This window comes from Apus apus, chromosome Z (assembly GCF_020740795.1).
Source record: "Apus apus isolate bApuApu2 chromosome Z, bApuApu2.pri.cur, whole genome shotgun sequence".
Classification (NCBI taxonomy): domain Eukaryota; kingdom Metazoa; phylum Chordata; class Aves; order Apodiformes; family Apodidae; genus Apus; species Apus apus.
In genome coordinates this window covers 4,594,189-4,613,517 of record NC_067312.1, presented here as the reverse complement: position 1 = coordinate 4,613,517, position 19,329 = coordinate 4,594,189, and the positions used below count along the sequence as shown (strand labels likewise).

At 42.5% G+C, this 19,329-nt stretch overlaps 1 protein-coding gene across 2 annotated transcripts in view; it reads left to right on the top strand.

The window, feature by feature from the left end:
• The window catches only part of SETBP1 (SET binding protein 1), a 266,909-nt gene that overhangs the window by 49,823 nt on the left and 197,757 nt on the right, over nt 1–19,329 (top strand). For both annotated transcript variants that reach the window (XM_051642998.1, XM_051642997.1), the window contains exon 3: nt 2,691–2,774. In XM_051642998.1, coding sequence (XP_051498958.1) covers nt 2,691–2,774 — 84 coding nt within the window. The remainder of the gene's footprint in view (nt 1–2,690; nt 2,775–19,329) is intronic.

The following is a 19,329-nucleotide window of genomic DNA, read 5'->3' as shown; positions in this document are numbered from 1 at the left end:
AGGCTCTGGGGAGACCTAGTAGCCTTCCAATGTCTGAAGGGGCTATAGGAAATCTGGGGAAGGGCTTTTTACAAGGGCATTGAGTGATAGGACAAGGGGGGAATGGTTTCAAGCTGAAAGAAGAGAGATTTATATTGGCTATTAGAAAGGTATTCTTTCCTGTGAGGGTGGTGAGACAGTGGCCCAGATTGCCCAGAGAAGCTATGGATGCCCCATCCCTGGCAGTGTTGAAGGGCAGGTTGGATGGGGCTTGGAGCAACATGGTCTGGTGGGAGGTGTCCCTGCCCATGGCAGGGGTGTTGGGACTAGATGAGCTTTAAGGTCACTTTCAACCTGAACTATTCCATGATTCCATTAATTCAGGTGATGCCCTTTAGGAGAGGTGCATCTGCAGTTGGAAAAGGAGATGGAATTATTGATTCAGTGTTTTGCTTCCATTTGCCTTTTTAGGGAATTAAAAAGCCCATGCATTGTCATACTGTCAGGGAAACTGTTGAGTTTTGTGTTCCTATTCCCCCTTTGTTCTGGATTTTCAGAGTGATTGTGGGCAATTCTGTCTGTTAAATAAAGCTGGTGATACTTTTAGCCAGATAGGAGAACATAGCCATGGTTTGCCATGAACACAGGCTGCATGTCAGTGTATCCTGAAAAGCCAGAGAAGAGGGTCTAAAAATGGGAGGTTTTCCTTGTTTTGTGGTGTAAAAAGGGCTGGAGTATCTTTTTCAACTTAATGACTTTACAGTGGGTACTGGGGCAAGTTGACCGTCAGCAAGTTATGTATGGATGAAGTTCCCTAAACACAGGTGTGTGTTGCTGTTATAGGCACCCTAAAGTATCCTGGCAGTCCATCAGCTGCCTGCTAGGAAATGTGTGGGACTCTGTTAGGTCCTTTTGTATCTCTAACTTGTCTCACACACTCTGGGGTGTCAAGGAAGTACCCTTTGGTTAGACAGACAAGTCTCTCCCTGTGCCTCAGATTCCTGTCTCTTGACATAATAACCTAATGCAATTGCTTTAAATTTAGCTTAATCACTTCTTTCTGGGGAATTCTGGGGAATGGTTTTCAAATTTAAGACATTGCAGACTAATTGCTGAAAGACTCTAGTAATGAGGCAAGAGCAGAATACCTTTGATAGATGAGAATCACAGCGATAGGATGTGAGTTGCAGATAGTTCTCTGAAAACCTTGAAGTTTGACAGGTTACAATCAACAGCCCAAACACTGGATATTTTGGTTAGGTATCAGGTGTAGGTACAGCCTTTCCAGTGTCTTTTCCCCCCTTTTTTATAAGGAGGAGAAAAGATAAATTTTGTATATTATGTGACCTTGCTGGGACTTGTGAGATGCTGGGGTCACCAAGTAAGAGACTTCACCACACCTGGCAGATTGCAGGCTCACCCTAGGTGACCAGAAGTTTATCTGTGTGTTTGCAATTCCTGCCATGAAGGGTCATCTCTCTGCTGTGTCCTGACATTGAGCAATGGCTGCAATTCTTTTTAATCGTGCCCTTTCCCTTCCTCATCATTTAGGGCAGAGCGCTTCCACTTGGCTAAACTCACTAACTGCTTTAATGTTGAAGTTTCCTTTTCCATATAAAGACATCCAGCTGAAATCTCATGACTCCCCATGGCTGTACATGAGCAGATTCTCCCTTTCTAGCCCAGCAGATGCTGAAAGTGTTTCTTTTTCAGTTGTTGACAGCAGAAGTGTGAAAAAAGGCAAAGACTTTGTGTGTGTGTGTGTCTGTTGGAAAGCAAGTAGTTGTGATGAGTCTGTGGGAACTCAACTGGTTGTGTTACCATTTCAGCTCAAGGAGCATTTTCATCAAACCTGGTATCCCAACCCCTTTCTGCCATGATGTCCAGGTCTAATAAGATCCAAATCCCCTTTAGTGAAGAACAAAAGCAGTTCAATGTTCCCCAGAAAAGAATCAGTGTAATGTGAGGGACCTTGCTGGCCAGATCATGCTCAGTCAACCTGATGTGTTGTCAATGAAAAGGAGGTGTTTAAGCTCAGTATATTTCCCAGGCTGTTGACTGTAGGCAAAAGGATTGAGAGGAGGCTATGTTTCTGTGGAAATCTTTGTTGGCCCCAGTGTTACAACACTGCAGGGTCTGCCCCAGGAGACTGCAGTGTTGGGAGAGGGCGGGCTCTTGAGCTCCTGGCAAGGACTTGCCAGTGGTTATGTGGACCATTTGCCCAAATGTGGGTGTCACACCTGTAGGTTTTATTTCACCAAATCTTGCTACACTAGTTAGCACTAACTAGATGCTGGTGAACAGAAATGCTGGTGGAAGAGCTTTACCTCAAGTCACTCCAGTTTGAGAACTGTACTCCCTGAGTGTGGTAAACTGCTTCCTGATCATGTACATGTATGAAAACATCAGGTTAAAATTACCTGTTTCTTTTTAGCTTGGCTTGTCAATATTTCCACTGTGTTTTTCTACACACCTTGCTTTCCTTGTGTCCCTCTGTGGCATCCGTGATGCTGAAATGTTTGGCCTTTGGGGAAGTCTCCTTGGCACCTTGGGAGGTTCCCCTCTGTTGAAGGGTATCTTCAAGAAATGCAGGAAGAGTCCACAGGCTTCCCGAATGCCCTTTCTTTCCTTGCTTCTGGTCATAAATACAAGCCTCTTGTTCTTTGGTGGATCAGATTGTGCTGATGTTTTTCTTGTTTTATCTCTTGTAGGGAAAAGTCATTGGAGATGCAAAACTGCTCATGAGTTGTGGTTGCAGAAAAGGGAAAAATGCACAAGTGAAAGACTCAGATCAGGTCAGTCAATATGTACCTTAACTGATGGAAATTGAAGAATGTGTTAACATCTGATTGATTTGAACTGTGCTGTTGTGTATTGGGGTTCCTGGACACAATCAGAGTCTTCAACATGGCTGGCAATGATACAACATTGATGTTGTTGTGTTTGTTATTTGTAAAAAAACCCTGAAGCAAGATCAGGGATTCATTGCACGAGGAGCTGGTAATGCCCTAGCCTGATTTACTCCTGTCTGGTTGATTTATTCATGAATTCTGTTTCTTTATAAAAATCCACTCCAGGCAATGCCTTTCTTAAAGGATATTGCACTTTCTTGCTGGCTAAATGCATGCAACCTTTGGTCTCGTACTGTAGCTGCCTGGATGGGTGATAGTTACAGAGAAACGTGCCATTCGTTGCATGCTTTTGTTCCAAAGTGACACCATCACAAGAACATTCTTTATTGAGATTCCTCATGATGGACATGTAAAAGCTTGTTCACAAACAGAAAGCTGGTGACCAAGTTTCAATATTCATTACTTGGAATGAATGGCCCCTTATTCTAAAACTGGTCAAATTGATGTCAGTGAGACCACTTGTGGGGTTCAGTAATTCCAAGTGAGGTGGACTGTGCTCTGAACAACAGCCATCTGGATGTGTCTTCCTACCTCCTACCTCTTTGCACTTATGCAGAGTTTATTCCCTGTTTAATTTTTCAGTTGGTATCACCTTCTAGCTTTGTAATGAAAGAGGAATTTGAATCCAGAGATAATTCACTCCAAAGCTGAAACAAAATTAAATTTCAGCAGGAACATTTTATAAATATTGGGTCATCCAATGTTAAAAATAGTAGTGAACAGTTGATCTCAAATATCCAATAACTTTGCTTTCTAATCTATCTTGTGAACAACCTGTGACCAGGTGTAGACCTGAAGCAGATTCAGAAAGTGTCCACAAAGCTCCAGGAACTCCCAGTAATTTATTGATGGGAAGAGAGATGAATTCTCAGGAGGAAAAATGTTTTTCATTTTCAGCATGCATGCTTATCAACCCTAATTAATAATGATGTCTCTGAGCCTTGTTTTGCTAATGTCTGAGAAGATCAGAGAACAGATCTGTCTATCCTGTGGTGGACTCTGTTGTGAGAATGCTGGTCACAATTACAAATGCTTTGTAGTACTGAGTCTTTCATCGGTTCTGTTTCTTGTTTTTTTAAAATTAATATTTTAAAAATAACAAATTCATTGTTACGAGCCATACTATCAGTTCACCATCAAGATGAAGATTCATACTACTTTTGTTTAAAGAGCAGTTTACCATTCTCTCAAATACAATCTTAATTTTCTCATGTTGAAGTTCTAACACACCAGAAGAAAATTAATTTAGAAATGAAACACTTTTACCAGTTTTACTCTTTTATATTTTGATAGACTCTGGATATCTCTTGATTTACAACAGGACTAAAAGAGGTTCAGAGTGTTTGTACTAGAAATTAAAAATCAAATGGTAACATCTTGAGTGCACAGAGGTTTTACAAAACACCATCTCTAACAAACCCTGTGTGTTGGACCTAAACTCATTGATGGTAATACTTTATTATAGACTAGACAACAGGTTTTGGAGGGGAAAAAAACCAAAAACATTCTCTTTAATGTTTTCTAGGACAGTGATAAATTACTCTTTGCATTCGATTACTTTCTGAAATCTATTTTTTTATGTCCACTGATATGTTGACTGTCTCAGTAACACTTTTTTGCTCAGTAACTATTGGGGAAGTGCTTGCTCCAGAGGCTGTAAAGATCATTTGTTGTGTCTCTGGCAGATCCTGCCAGTATTTCAGGGAACAGGAGGTGGATAGGGAGGAAACTAGGTACAGGAGAGTGGGTGGCAGCATGGAACATTTGTCTGTGAAAGCAAGACCTCAGCTCAGTTTATAAATGATCCCCTGGGCCTTGTAGATAAATACAGACTTGTATGGTGACATCGGCTGGGAAAGGCAAACACTTGCTGACGATTGTAGGCTAATCCTTCAGGACACTAATTGCCAGAAAACCAAGGAAGCATTATTTTAGGGACAGCTTGTTTCACTTCGCAAAGGGGGAAAACGTTGCACTGGATTTATTTTTATTTGCTGAGCTTTACCCTCTCCCCTTGTGCCCTGTGTCAGAATGTAAAGATTTATCTTCCTTGTTGTTCTTGGGGTTTTTCTTTCAGTCTTGCTTTGTGTTTTCCCTTGATGCCTCTGTAAAGTGGTGTGAAAATACAACCTAGTTTTTATTTTTATGAATGTACAAGTAAATAGGTATGTGAGTTTTACACCATTAACTGTTTAAAGCTTTGGGACTAACCAGCTATTTTTCATCTGGTTCACATTTTTGTGAAAGGTGAAGCTTTGCAAAGATTATATTTTTTTCATTCTTTCATGACATTTGGGAAACTTTTAAAAGGTCCTAGAGACACTGCCCCACCAGTGAAAATCCCCAGCTGAACCAAGCCTTTACCCCTTTGCTGAGTATTTAATTTACTGGCATTTCTTCAGCATGCTTCTGGGAGGGAAGGCACCTTAATGTCCTTGACCTGAGAGCTGCTTCCCTGAGTCCGTCATCCAAAAGCACTTACCTGAACAGTATTTTCCATGATACAGGTCATCAGGGTATAAATCCTGGCCCAGTCACTGTTGGGGACACAAGTCCAAACAGCTTCTCATGGGGCTCACAACAGTCACGAGGAACCCAACACACACGTTGAATTTGCAGTAGAGCACGAGAGGGACTGGTGGTCTGTGTTGTGTGGCCTCTCAGTCCAAATCACAATCTACAACATGAAGCAGAAGGCTAAGCAGTGCAATGCAAGATTTGAGAATATTATATTGACCACAAAAGCCTACAAAAGCTTTGAAAACCTGGAATACAGCTGAGCGCACTGAAGAACTAGAGTCCTTTCTTCCATGGATGGTCTTGATGAAGCTTTGGGTCAATGAAGCAGGATGACTGAGAGGAATCCCAAAATACGGCCACCTTTTGGCAGCAAAACTCCTGTGTCCTTGACTGCCATTGGCACTAGTACCAGTTGTATGTGTGCTTTGTGGAAGTGAAATGCACCCCTGTTCCAAGGCCCAGAACTAAGTCTCTGGACCACAAATGTCCTTCTCTAATTGTAAGGTTCATAATATGCTCTTAAGAGTGGTTATTAGTTTCCCAGTAATTTATGCCTCCCCATAAATTATTATACTGTTGCTTATTATTTGAGGTGCATTGCTTCATGAGAATGGCAATCCTGGATTAGGACTTTATTGTGTTAAGTAGTATATTAACATAAAGCAGGAAAGATGGTTCCCAGGGGGTGATTTCATTTGTGTACTTTCTGAGGAAAGAAAAATGTCATTTAAAAACAGGAGGAAATTTTATGGGTGGACAAGTAATGTGCCTATTACAGGTATGCATGAAGTTGAGAACCAGAAGTAGCAGAGGGCTCCATATTTTCAGCATATGCAGCTCTGCCTTCTCAGTGTTTAATTTGTTTTCTGCTGCTTCTCCTAAAAGGTAGGCAGCTCATCAGTGTTTAACTCCTCTTACCCTTTGATTTTTTTTTTCTTTTTTTCTCTTTGTTTAACTTTTCTGGTGTCTCTTTGTGAGCTCAAGTGTTACTGAGAAGTCAGATGCTCCTGTCCTTCTGAGTGTTTGTTTTTGTTTTTAATATGACAAATGTATGCCTCCTCTGGAAACAATATCCATGCTACAGAGTAATTATTTAGTGAATGGGGGATCCAGTTAATGTTGGCAAGGATCAGATTAATCATTATTAATCATGACCCCTCCGACAGTAACCTCATCCGTTGCCTAAGTGCTGCTCTTTATTAAGAAGTAATAGCTATTAGGGGATGGCTGGGACACTGCTCTCATTGCACCAGCAAAGGGCTCATGACTTCTGGCAGGAGAGAGAGGAACTCGGTTCAAAATTAAAAATAGACACACATGGTCCACGTTCCAGAAACGAAATAGGCAGCTTCCCCTGTGGGCTTCTTCAGCCTCATCTGAGTGTCCTCCTTTCCTCTGAAGGCTCTTGAGAGTTTGCCTCTTTCCACAGGTTGCTTTCAGTGTTGGGGATGAAATAATGTCTCTGATGCTTTTTTATTTGTCTGCTTTTTAAATTCTCTTATATGCCAGTATAACCAAATGCACTTGCAGTCCTTGCACAGGTAAGATCTTAAAGTCTGATCTAGTGGGTGCAGCAGACTTCAGCAGCTGGCTAGACTGAAGATGGGCTTAGCTCTTTGGGATGCCAGTTGTCCCAAGTAGATCCCAAACTAACCACCCGACTGCTGAATTCTGGTTTCCTTGAAGAAACATTGGGCTGTGAGTGTGAGGTGTGCAGCACTGTTCACCTCATGCACAAAGTTGCAAGGAGTCAAGTTTCTATCTGCAGGTCTCTGGACTGGGGATTGCAGGCCTCTATACATATAGACATACACATATACATAGAATCACAGAATGACCGAATCTTAGGGGTTGGAAGTGACCTTGAAAGATCATCTAGTCCAACCCCCCTGCCAGAGTAGGATCACCCAGAGCACATCACACAGGAACACGTCCAGGTGGGTTTTGAATGTCTCCAGTGAAGGAGACTCCACAACCTCTCTGGGCAGCCTGTTCCAGTGCTCTGTCACTCTCACAGTAAATAAGTTTTTTCTGATGTTTACATATATATGCATATATATGTATATACACATATATATATCTCGAAATGTATCTCCTTACCCCTTGTGTCACTAGAGTTTTGCTGAGAGTAGACAGTACTTTAGTTCACATTTGTTCTGGTTTTTCTAGCACTTCAGGATCTTTTTAAGAAGCTGAGACAGTGCTATCAATAGATGTCATTATTTCAGCAAAAGCACCATGAGCTAAGTACTGGATTGAAAGTAATCTTCTGAACTCCCCCTCATCCCCAGCCTCGACCCCCATCCCCTAAAACCCACCCTAATTACTTTAAAAAATGTTTTCCTTGAAGATGCGGAAGGGAGTAAAGGAAATAAAAATGTCTTTTGTCTCCATCTACCTCTTCAATACCTGGAGGGTAGCAGTAGAAACTTGGAGCAAACCTGCTATACTCTTTTGATGTCTGCCAGTGGTGTTGTGGGAGCAACATTGTTTAATGGTTGAAGGAGTTTATTGAAGAATAAAAGTACCAGCAAAGACAAAGGGTGCAATACAAATTATCTGGTAAACCACTGTCAAATTTTACGTGCTGAGGGCTACTGGTAATTTCCCGTCTTAAAAAAACAGGGGGAGGGGGAGTTTGGAGGGGAGGGAAGGAGTGTAAAAAGTATAAATAAACCCACCTCTTCAAATAGCTAACTGGCCTGGCCCGAGCTGTGTCAGAGCAAAGTACCTTTGGCAGCCAGCACAGCAATATCTGATAAGGGTGTAGCAGAGAGCTGAGACCAGGTTTCAGAGAATCTGCCCTAGCTTCATGGGCTCTTCCTTGCATTCTTCAGCTTGTCAGATAAAAAGGCACTGAAGCACGAAATGAGAGAGTGCAAAGGCTCCCACACTCCATCTGAACAAGTCTGGATCACACCCCCACAGTTAATGTTTCTCTCCACTAAAAGAAATAACAATAATAAAAATAAATGAAAGCATTGGCTAATTTGGTAATACATGAGTGAAAGAGAGCAGGAGGAGAGAACTGAGGGAGTGAAAGTATGCTGTCCACCACCTCCTGCTTCGAGTGTAATGTCAGTTTGAATCTCTATGTGAAAAATCATTGGATTCTGCATGGGTTATAAAGAGCTAAAACAAGAAGTAAAACACAAAGAGAGAGGCTGTTAAATGTCTGAGTTGTCTGGGCAGTAAAACATCCTGAAAAATATTCTGTTTCTTGAATGAAGCAGGCTAGACAATCATACAAGAAGCACAGGGCTATAGGAAACTGTCCTAGATCACCCAGGCCTTTGAGATCTCAAGCTGTTACATACAGCACCTCCAGTGAACATGACCCTTTTGGCACTGTTACCTATTAAAAAAAAGAAACCTCACAGCTTTGCCCTTAGGCTCATCCCAACAATTAATCTTTTACTTTCCACAGTATTCACTCATGTCATACTTTTGAATCATGTTCCTGTTGCCAGATCATAGTGTTCCCCCCTGCCCCGTAACATTAGTGTTGGTCTCAGCAAGATGGGTCACCTGTGCTTTTCCATTCACCCACCACCATTTTCTTGCCACAAGGTGTTGCCATAGGGGGAACACAGTTCTACTTGGTAAACCAAAATGCTGTAGAAAATTTAATCTCAGAAAGCTTCTTTTTATAAGCTGTAAATCTCTTCTTCTCATTGGGATCTGACTGGGGACAATAGGTATTTGAATGAGAGACTCACCAGCTGCCTTTCTTTTCTGGATCTTCATGCAGCAATTTTGCTTTGGTAATTGCTAAATCTAGTGTTAAGCATCTGTGTTCCTGGTGGCTGGTAAAGTTTGGGGTTTTTTTTGTTTTGTTTTATTAATCTGTTGTGTGGTACAGAAGCAGTTGTGAAATGGAAGGTGGGTGGCTAAGTCCCCATTCTTTGGATTTATTTGAGTTTTGGAGGGATGATGTTATTAAAGAAACTTCCTAAATGTAAGAGTCCGAACAAAAAAGATGGAGGTTATAGATGTCCTTTGCAAGTTCAGCTGTAGTAGGTTTGTGTTGCAGCAGAGTTACAACTTCCTTCATACAATGCCATTGGTGAGCTGACATTTCTAATGACCTTTTATAATCACCTATTTCCCTTTCTCACTTATTTTATGAATAGTCTTGTACTCACTTCAAGAGTTTCCCACCTTGTAGTCTCTTACAGCTCATATTCATTTAAAAATAGGTTGGGCTTCCTGTAAAGTGTAGCACAGTGTAGACTGAAGTTCAATAGAGCCTTTCTACAGGAAGGTGGGCACCAAAAAACTCTTAGTTCTTTTTCTTTTTTTCTTTCTTTCAGGAAAGGCTTCAGAAATTGCAGTCAGCAAATTGTCTTTTTTTCTTTTTTTTTTTTTTCTTTTTTCTTTTTTTTTTTTTTTCTTTTGAAGCCATTCTGAATGCATGCTCTAACATGGTGTTCTGCCCTTGTTTGAGATGTAAAATTTAGGGCTCTGACCTTTACTAGTCAGTGATGATCCCATGGCACTTTCCCTCCTGAGCTGGAACATGTGGGTCCTGGCAATGATATTTTGTCCAGACTCTCATTCAGGAAGTGTGTTCTGCCGACTTTACTTGACCCTGTGGCTTCAGTGGGACACATTATTCTTCACTTCCTGCCCTAAATTGCTGTGGGATGCCACCTTGCATTGATGGGTGCTTTGTTCCACCTCGGAGGTAGGTTCATTTCAGTGGTGGATGAAGGGAAACTGTACAGGTTTGAAAGGAAATTTGAGAGCTCTCTGAATGAAAAGTGCTTCACACATGAAAAAAATTAGTGTATCAATTGTCATCATCAACCTCAAATCCTGGATTTGAAAGGGTCATTTATACTCCTCAAAGGCAAACACAGAGCAGCATGCTAAAAGAGAACTAAAGCTGCTGAAGAAAATGCTGTCTCATGTAATTTCAGGCTCTGCAATCCCAGGGAGCATTAATAACTGTTTCATTGTTTTCACTTACCTCTGTACATGGGCAGATAGGAAAGGAGTTGGAACAGAAAAGGTGCACTGCTGAGATTCTCCAAGTCGTCCCATACTCTCCACATTAGCAGCTTACCTGCTGTGAGGAGACACCAGCAGGGCACGGACAACATGCAGATGAATAAGGAAAAGGCATAGATGAAGACCTGGACATGTCTATTTGATTATGATATAGCAAGTGCCATCTTTCCCCATCACGTTCAGTCATTCTGGCTGCATTTGCTGCCTTTCCCACTCTGTCTTGTTCCCATGTCCCCACAGCAAATGCCAACGTGTGAAGACACCATTGCAGAGTCAGTATCAGTCAGCCACCTTTTAGGTGACAGATGTCACATGGATCCAGATCCTATCTACACTGAGGTTTGTGCAAACTCAACGGCCTGCTCAGAGCTGCTGAGAGCTGTGAAGAACAAGGAAAGTGCAAAGACTTTGTGGCAGATGGCAGATGGAAGATGGAGAGAAGGACCCACTCGTTGGTTAAAGTGTTGTGCTTGCAACTTTGTGGAGCACTTCACGCCAACTCAGCATGGGTTCAAATTGCTACCCAAGCAGAATGGTGGCAGTCTGCAACCTTCTTTTACTTACGCTATACCAGAATCAGTGTCAATATAATGAAATTCAACTCTTGAATCTCAGCAGGTCATCTGTGTGGAATTGTACCCAATATGGTTGTTCTGCATTCAGTGAATACTCAGTCATGACACTGGTTGATCATGGTAAATGTATTCAGTTGAAATTTCTGGCAGCTCAGGCAATGACTTTCTGATTTTCTCATGGGAGCCTGTTCTGCTGTTGGGTTGACCATACTGATACGAACATCCTTGGATTGCTCCCTCTGAACAGTCTTTCATTCCTTATAACTTTTACTCTTCATTATATCCTACTTTGTGAGTTTCCTGTTCATGTATATGAGTCTGGTTTGGTGAGAGACAGCAACAGCCTGAGATACATGTGTATCTTAAATTTAAAGTTTCCCTATATTGATCCAAAGCAGTTTTAAAAACAGTATCTCCAGTAGAACACTCATAAAGGTGTGCCAACTAAAACTGTTACCAAAGTGGTCTTTCTGGAAGAAAAAAAAATAAAAAAACCCAAACCCAAACAAAACCAAAACCAAAAAAACCCCACCAACCCTTGTGCAGGGGAGAAATAATTCAATCTGTAGTTGTAAAGTTCTTACAGCAGGTGGAAGAAGAAGTAGTTCTGTGCCTGAGGAGTCAGCTTACCCTTCAGAGCTGCGGGTTCAGTCCCTCAGTCTGACCCAGGTTCCTACACAACCAGATGTGTGATTTCATTCCTGCAAGACCTCAGCTCATTTTTTAAAGCAGAGAAAGCAGCATGGGTATCCTTCTTAAAGAAGAAGTTAAAGACTGGGAAATACTTGGGTATTACCATGGTGTAGGCCTTGCCTGAGGTAGGTTAACCAGTTTGAAAAGTAGCATGGCTCCTACTAGCATCCTAACAGGGATGTTTTATTCCTTTTTTATGTCATATCTTGAAAGGAACCAGACCAAAATCTGATCTAATGTAAGGGAGGAAAAAAAAAAAGTAAAAGAAAAAGCCATATGATTTGCTGCAGAACTTAATCCCTTTTGCAACTGGTTCCAGCCTGGAGAATATGTTCACAGCTGTGTTATAAACCCTCAAAACCAGACAACATAACCTTAACTAACACAACATTACTAAGGCACTGCGGTAATGGGATCATTCTGCTATGGCTCATGGGCATGTTTTAAGTGCCATCAATTTAGTCTACAACTGGAGGCTGTTAAGTGCAAAACCATTTTAGCAACTGCATCCTACATGCAGGAATGATCGAATATTAATGGCTTTTCTTTTGTTGAGAAAAAATACGGAAAGTGAAAAGCCACAGGAAACCTCACTCTCTTCCTCAGGTAGTGAAGTTCTGTTTTGGAGGGCTGCAGGATTAGTCTAGCAGCTGAGTATTGGTGTAGGTGGCCAGCAAATCAGCTGTCATTCTCCAATGCTGAGTGGTTCTACAAACTCAGCCAAGTTATTTCACTGTAGTTTTTCTTCTTAGTGTAATCTCCTCAAGAATATGAGTTACTTGACAGCATAGTTATTTCACACAATTTTGGGATGGGTTGGACTCTACCTGCATGGCACTGAGACTGAGCAAATAGGGAAAAGCTATGAGGGATGAGGCTTTGTGTTTTGTTCCACCAAAAAGGCCCATCATTACTATTTTGGTTGTTAGTGTCAAGCCCTTTAAAAAGAGCTCCAAATATTTTGCAGTTGAGTGGGAAATGTGATTACCCTACCCTGAAGCTAGGGTCAGAAAAGATGATAAAATTAACTTTCCCGACCCTGTGTCCTTCTCAATATGCCCTGGACTGCTTGGTGTTTTACCTTGTCACATTGTAGGCATGAGGAAATCTGATGAAGTGGTGCAAAAGTTTCCATTTGAATATAGGTACTTGTATTGTCTGTAGTTGTTACAGGCCAAGACTTGGGTAAGAGTCCTGAGGCTGCCCAATTATCCATGTAGACAGGATGACAAGAAGACACTAGCCATTTTCTATGAACTCTGCATTCCCTGGTGCTGCAGGGTTGGAGCTGTTGGAGGCTTTTTGTGGGTCGTTTCTATGGTTTGACTTCAGATGACTGTCTGACCTGTGTTGAGGCATCCATGCCTCCCTTCAGTGACTCTGTCGGGAACAGAGGCTCTGCGTTGAACCACAGCTATCTTCATACACAAGTTGATTGAAATATCTCTCAACATCCTCCCTAGAGGTCAGTGGTTGTACTTAGAAAACAAGGGAATGATTCCTAGTGAATAACAGCCTGCAAAAGCTTTCATATTCTCTTTTTATGATTATCAAATCATGCTGAAGAGGCTGCAAGGCAAAGAAAGTCTCAAGCTTCATTTTCAAGAAGCTGCTAGGATGAAGACAGGGCATTTCAAAATCAATACTGAACCTTGTATTCCGAAGAGCAAATGGGAGAGCTATTGTAAGCTGCTTTACTTCTCATCTATATTCATAACTTAAGCCCTGTCATTTGGATTTATCCTCTGTGGCCCATAGTGACACCAGGAAAAGTCCTTCTTTTTAATTCTGTGGCAAAAAAAAAAACAAAACACAACACAACGACACTGCAGGGTAGGATATTCCCACAGAAGTTTAATGCTGAAGTGTTTCATGTTAGGCACCAGATTTTAATGTCTTCTCCCCCTACTGTTTGTCCCCTTCCTCCCTTCTCTCCTGTTACACATCAATTATCTGTTTTCGTAGAGACTGGGACACAAACAGTGTAATCCTAGAGAGAAAGGATAATGATACAGCCAATCCTGCATATGACTATAGCTCTGTCCTTGGAGATGCCATCACTAAATCCAACAATAGGCTTTTGCTGATGGGAGTGTTTGCACTAGATTGGAGAAAGCAATGGAAGGGGTAATCTAAGAACCCAGTTTTGCCGCCATTGGGTGATCTATTGTATTTCCATCCATTTCTCCTATTTAAGGTGGCTTTCTAAACTTCTGTTTCCTTTATTACTTCTTGGTTTGTTTTATCTTGGCACTTACTGCATCCTACATATAATTTCCTCACTGGCAATATTTTTAATTGTGACCTGGAAATTAACCTCAGACCTGACTCAGTCAACACAACTCAACTATTCATAACACATAAAGGACTGGTGTTGAATTAACTAATTATTTTAAAATAAGGGTGGCTGCCTGCATAGACTGCTTTTTGGAGAAAATGCCACAGGTTCAAACACTATTCTCTTAAGCATCCTTCAGAAGTGATTTTTGGGTTTATTGAGCTTTTATACTTTTGGTTTGGAAGTCAGGAACATGTTTAGAGGAGGTGGTGTTAGTCACCTCCAGAAAAATCCCACAACAGTATATTCAGGAGGAGCTGATGAACAATTTACTTCTGGCAAGTCCAGGCAGAGACAGCTTGTTCCAGCAGCACCATTTCCCTGCTTCTGTGTTTATATTGAACTGGACTTGAGATCACATGATACTCTGCTGGCAAGTTTGGAATGAATTTTGGTGGGAACCTAGTACTTTCTCTCATCTGCTAAGCCCTTATTAAACCCCACCATTACTTTTTCTTACTCCCCTCTGGACTTGGAATTACACTGCAGTGAACATAGTATACATGAGTAAGAGCTTAAGGTCTTGCTCTCTTGGGTGGTCCCATTAAAAAGACCAGGTTTGCTGTCTTGGCTGCAAAGCCGTTCCAAACTTTGCTGCTATTTTTTTTTCCCCAGCATTTCTCACCTGCCTTTTTTTTTCTTTTCTTTTCTTTTTTTCTTTTTCCCATGCCCAATCTGTTAATATGTGCTTTAACCAGTTAACTGTGGAACCAAAATATTAACTTCATAGGAGGCAGCTTTTTTGAAGGTTCATAAAATATGTATTGGAGCTGGGAATATAAAATGCTCCTATTTTGTAGCAGACAAAATGTATAAAGTGCTGAGTGAAAACTGAGAGGGACCCAACTTAAACCTTTGAAAATCACTGCCAGTTCCAATATGCTGTATTTATTTTGACTTGGAAGGCACAGTTCAGTTCAGATGAAGTCAGTTGTTGGGAGCACACGTGTCCGTGTGGAGCTGGGAGGGATGGATGGAAGGGAAGCCTGCAGGATGCTTCAGCTCCAAGGTGTTGAGCTGCCAGGGAGCAGCAATGGGAGCAGGGCAGGCAGCCCGTCCCTGTGTTGATTCTGGCATCAGACTGTAACGCTGGGGTGGAGGTGTTGTAATGTTTATGTTGATTTCTTTAAAGGTAGGTGGGACAGTGTAGCTATTGTATCCTCAGCTGTTTGCTGGGTAGGGTAAGTGGAGGCAAAGCTGGACATGCTCTGAGAATCTGAGGACAGGGGAATGTATTTAGGTAGGGGCATCTGTAGTAGTTATTCCTATAACTCCACGAGGCAGAGAGCCTGTTATTTCTTTTGCAAGGCTCTGTCTTTCAGCTAGCTGTTTTTAACCCTTGCCCTCTCAGCCCTTGATACCTGCTCAGCACCATTTTACTTTTCTCTCCCTTTGCTCCTGTATCTTCCCTTGCTCCTCTCATTAACAAGATTAATAGCTCAGCCATTTGTCTCTATGAAATTTCACTTTTCTCTCCTGGAGCTCCATCCGTGCTTCTCATTGCACCAGCACAGCAGGTGGGAAGGGCTCCTGTGCCCTCCATAAGAAGCCTCATCCTCCTCACTCCCCACCTCCCTGCCAGCAGCCTGTTTGCCAACACTTTGCACGAGGAAGCTGCCTCTATAAAAATAAACCACGCTGAAATATGAGAGACAGAAACCACGCCAACCTCACACTTCATTATTGGTAATGGCAACCTATTTGATTTCCATTTGCAAACAGTAGCCTGCATATGTTCCTCACCATGTAGCCCATCTCCCTGCACAAGTTTCTGTGCAAATTCAGGTTCCCTTTGCCTGATGCTTAGTCCGCTTTGTGGTTTGCTTGCTCTGAGCCACAGACACCCTTGCTTCACAATTAAAGTATGGAAAAAGCCTGTTAAGTCACTAACTTAATTGCCTGGTTACTCACTGCTAACACAAGGTCACCATCTGCAATGGGCTTGAGCCTCTTCTCCCACCTCTTTAACCTTTGTAAGATTTTTTTTCCTTGCAGCTGACTTTTATTACTGATCTAGACCAGGGAAAGGCAGCAGAGACAGACCCATATTTCCCTTTTTTGTCCCCAGTGTGCACTGCCACATGGGCATTGCTTGAAGTGGGCTGGCCATGCAGACACACACTCCTGCACCCTCAGTGCTGCCCAGCTGTTACAGAAGAAGCCTGGGCTGAGGATTTAGTATGAAAACAAATTTTCCAGGAGATGTTTCTAATTAAAAAAACCAAAATCAAACAAAACAAAGCAAAAAAGAACAAAAAAAGGTACAGGGGAAGAGGTAAGATAAACCAAGGTTTATATCAGCAGTGTGAATACTGCATTGCTGCCCTTGAAGCCTACATGAGCTGTGGGTCCATTTCTACATCATGCACAGGGAGGGGGCTCTCAGCTGGGTTCTACAAAAGGTGGCAGTGGCAAGGGGCCTCCAGGAGGGCTTCAGAAGGGGGGACACACCAAGGGCCCAAGAAGGAGCTGCCTGTATTGACTTTCACTCGATTTACTGGAGCAATTGAGTTTGTCAGTGAAATGCGAGACGGGCTCAATCAGCTGCCACACTGAGACGCTCCTGTCACTACTGTCAATAGCGTTGAGTTTCTGATCGTTTCTCAGATTAGCTCTGCACCAGAACATCAAATGAAAAGCTGTTTGGGGCACGGGGAGGGGAGAAACTCTAAGCAGTTACCTAGGAATCGGTTTACAGACTTCAAAGCGCTGTCAGGTTTGTTCTGATGGCATATAGCAGTGTGTGGGGAGCAGTAATGCCTTTGGAGTGTAATGTAGACTCCCCTCTTCAGCCCCGTGTTCACTCACAGACCAGGAGGCAGGGATGGGGGAAGAATAGAGGCATGTCTTCTGAGTGGCATGCAAATGGCCTCCCTGTGCTGGAAGAGCTGCGCTTTGACTTGATGGAATAAGTTGCTTTTCTTATCATACCTTTCATCCTGGAGGACTCTTCTACATTTCTCTTGGCACTGAAATGAAGCTTTTTTCCGGTAGAGTTGGGTCACAAAAAGCCATCACCCCCAACAATAGGGCAGGAGTGAAAAGAAGGGGGACAAGTTTGTCATGCAGAAATGATGAAGGGAGGTGTGTGTGGGGGTCCACACAGCCTGTTTGAGCAGGTTTTGGCAGTGCTGAGCCTCAAGTGTGCTGCTTTTTTTGTTGTTGTCCTTGTTTTGTTTTGTATAACAAGGCAAGAGCTTTGTAGCCCATTAAGTTCTTCCAAGACCTTTTCCTTGAAGTTTAACCAGCTGGATCTGGGACAACTTTTGTTGAGAATGTTTCCATCATGAGGGATACCAATATCAATGTCTCTATTTATGGGAAGAATAGCCCATCAGGAGACTCTTTTTCTAAAAAAAAAACAAACCACCAACTTCAAGGATTTTAGAAATTTCTCTGTTGCAACTGAAACAGCTTATGGCAAGGTGAACTCAGCCACTTACAAAGAAGCCAAGAGGGTAATGTTAATCCTATTAGAAAAGTAATCTACCACCAAAAAAAATAATAATAGGGGTGGAGAAAGAATCACTTGCAGGCAAATTCTCAGTAATTCCTGTGAATTTACTCTTTTCTTCTCAAGGTTGAGATGTTAAACATTTTGCTATCAATACATGAATTATAAGATTATTATTTTCCTTCCACTCTCGTAAAGAAATTAGGGAGGGAAAAGCCAAGTTTTATCACTATTACTAGAAGGTTGTGTCTTTAAGTGAATACACTTGGTTTTTTATAAACGCTGTCTCAGAGAGTGAAGAAGTGTTCAGATAGAGAGGACTACCCTGAATAGCACTAATCTAGATTTTTTTCAATGAATACAATTTTAAAATTTTAATTTTTTTTCCCTGTTACCTGATTACAAGTCAGGCCACATGCAAGGTCCTGCAGCTGGGTCAGAGCAGTCCCAAGCACAAACAAAGATTGGGTGCAGAACGGGCTGAGTACAGACCTGAGGAGCAGGCCTTGGGGGTGCTGGGTGATGAGAAGCTCCCCATGAGCCGGCACCGTGCGCTGGAGCCCAGAAACCCCCCGTGTCCTGGGCTGCATCCCCAGCAGCGTGGCCAGCAGGGCCAGGGAGGGGATTGTCCCCTCTGCTCTGCTCTGCTGAGACCCCCCTGCAGGGCTGGGGCCAGGGCTGGGGTCCCCAGCACAGGAAGGACATGGAGCTGCTGGAGAGAGTCCAGAGGAGGCCACAGAGATGCTGGGAGGGCTGGAGCAGCTCTGCTCTGGAGCCAGGCTGAGAGAGTTGGGGTGTTCAGCCTGGAGAAGAGAAGGCTCCAGGGAGACCTTAGAGCACCTTCCAGGGCCTGAAGAGGCTCCAGGAAAGCTGGGGAGGCACGTGGGACAAGAGCAGGGAGTGACAGGACAAGGGCCAATGGTTTTAAACTGGAAGAGGACAGATTTATGTTAAATATTAGGAAGAAATTCTTTCTTCCTTCCTTGAGGGTGGTGAGACACTGGAACAGGTTGCCTAGGGTAGCCCTGGATGCCCCCTCCCTGGAAGCATTCAAGCCAGGTTAGATGGGGCTTGGAGCAACCTGGTCTGGTGGAAGTTGTCCCTGCCCATGGCAGGGGTGTTGGACTAGTTGATCTTTAAGGTCGCTTGCAACCCAAGTCTGTCTGTGATTCTTTGCTTTTTACTTCAAAACATCAAAGATTAATCTCTTCCTCATTCAGGATCACCACTATCCTTCCCAAGTGGCAGCTGCAACTGTATTTCATTACTTAATATTTAAGCAAATCACTACTTAATATTTAAGCAAATCTCTGTTCATACATACATCTTCCCTCCATTTTAGTTGCTCAAAAAAACCCACCCCAGTCCAGTTGAAACGTTTATATAGAAATGGTCTTTGATATCAGAGGCTAACCTGTATTTTTTTCTTGATGGCATGAATATGAAAGAAGCAGGAGGACAACAGAAAAGAAAAAAAAAATACCAAAACCCACAACAAAAACCAAACACCCCACATTTGCCTTATAGAGTATTTCAAAGCAAGTGCTGGATACATACCTTTGTTTGACCTTTTCCTTAGATTAGTGGTATAGGCAGCTGCTGTGCTTGTATTACACATTCCAGTGCAGGGACTGACTCGTGAGCAAGGTAGGTGTGTGCGTGCGTGTGTGCACGCACGTGTGTTTGTTATTTAACCCGTCAGCCAAGGGTCTTCAGTGCTGGTTTTAGCTCTTTCTGTTTTTTCACAGTTTCCAAGGGGAGGTGTAGTTGTTTGTAGGTTTTGTTTATGTTCACTGGGTGGCAGGAAACCAAAGAGCTTTCAGTGAATTCCGATACACTCTGGAT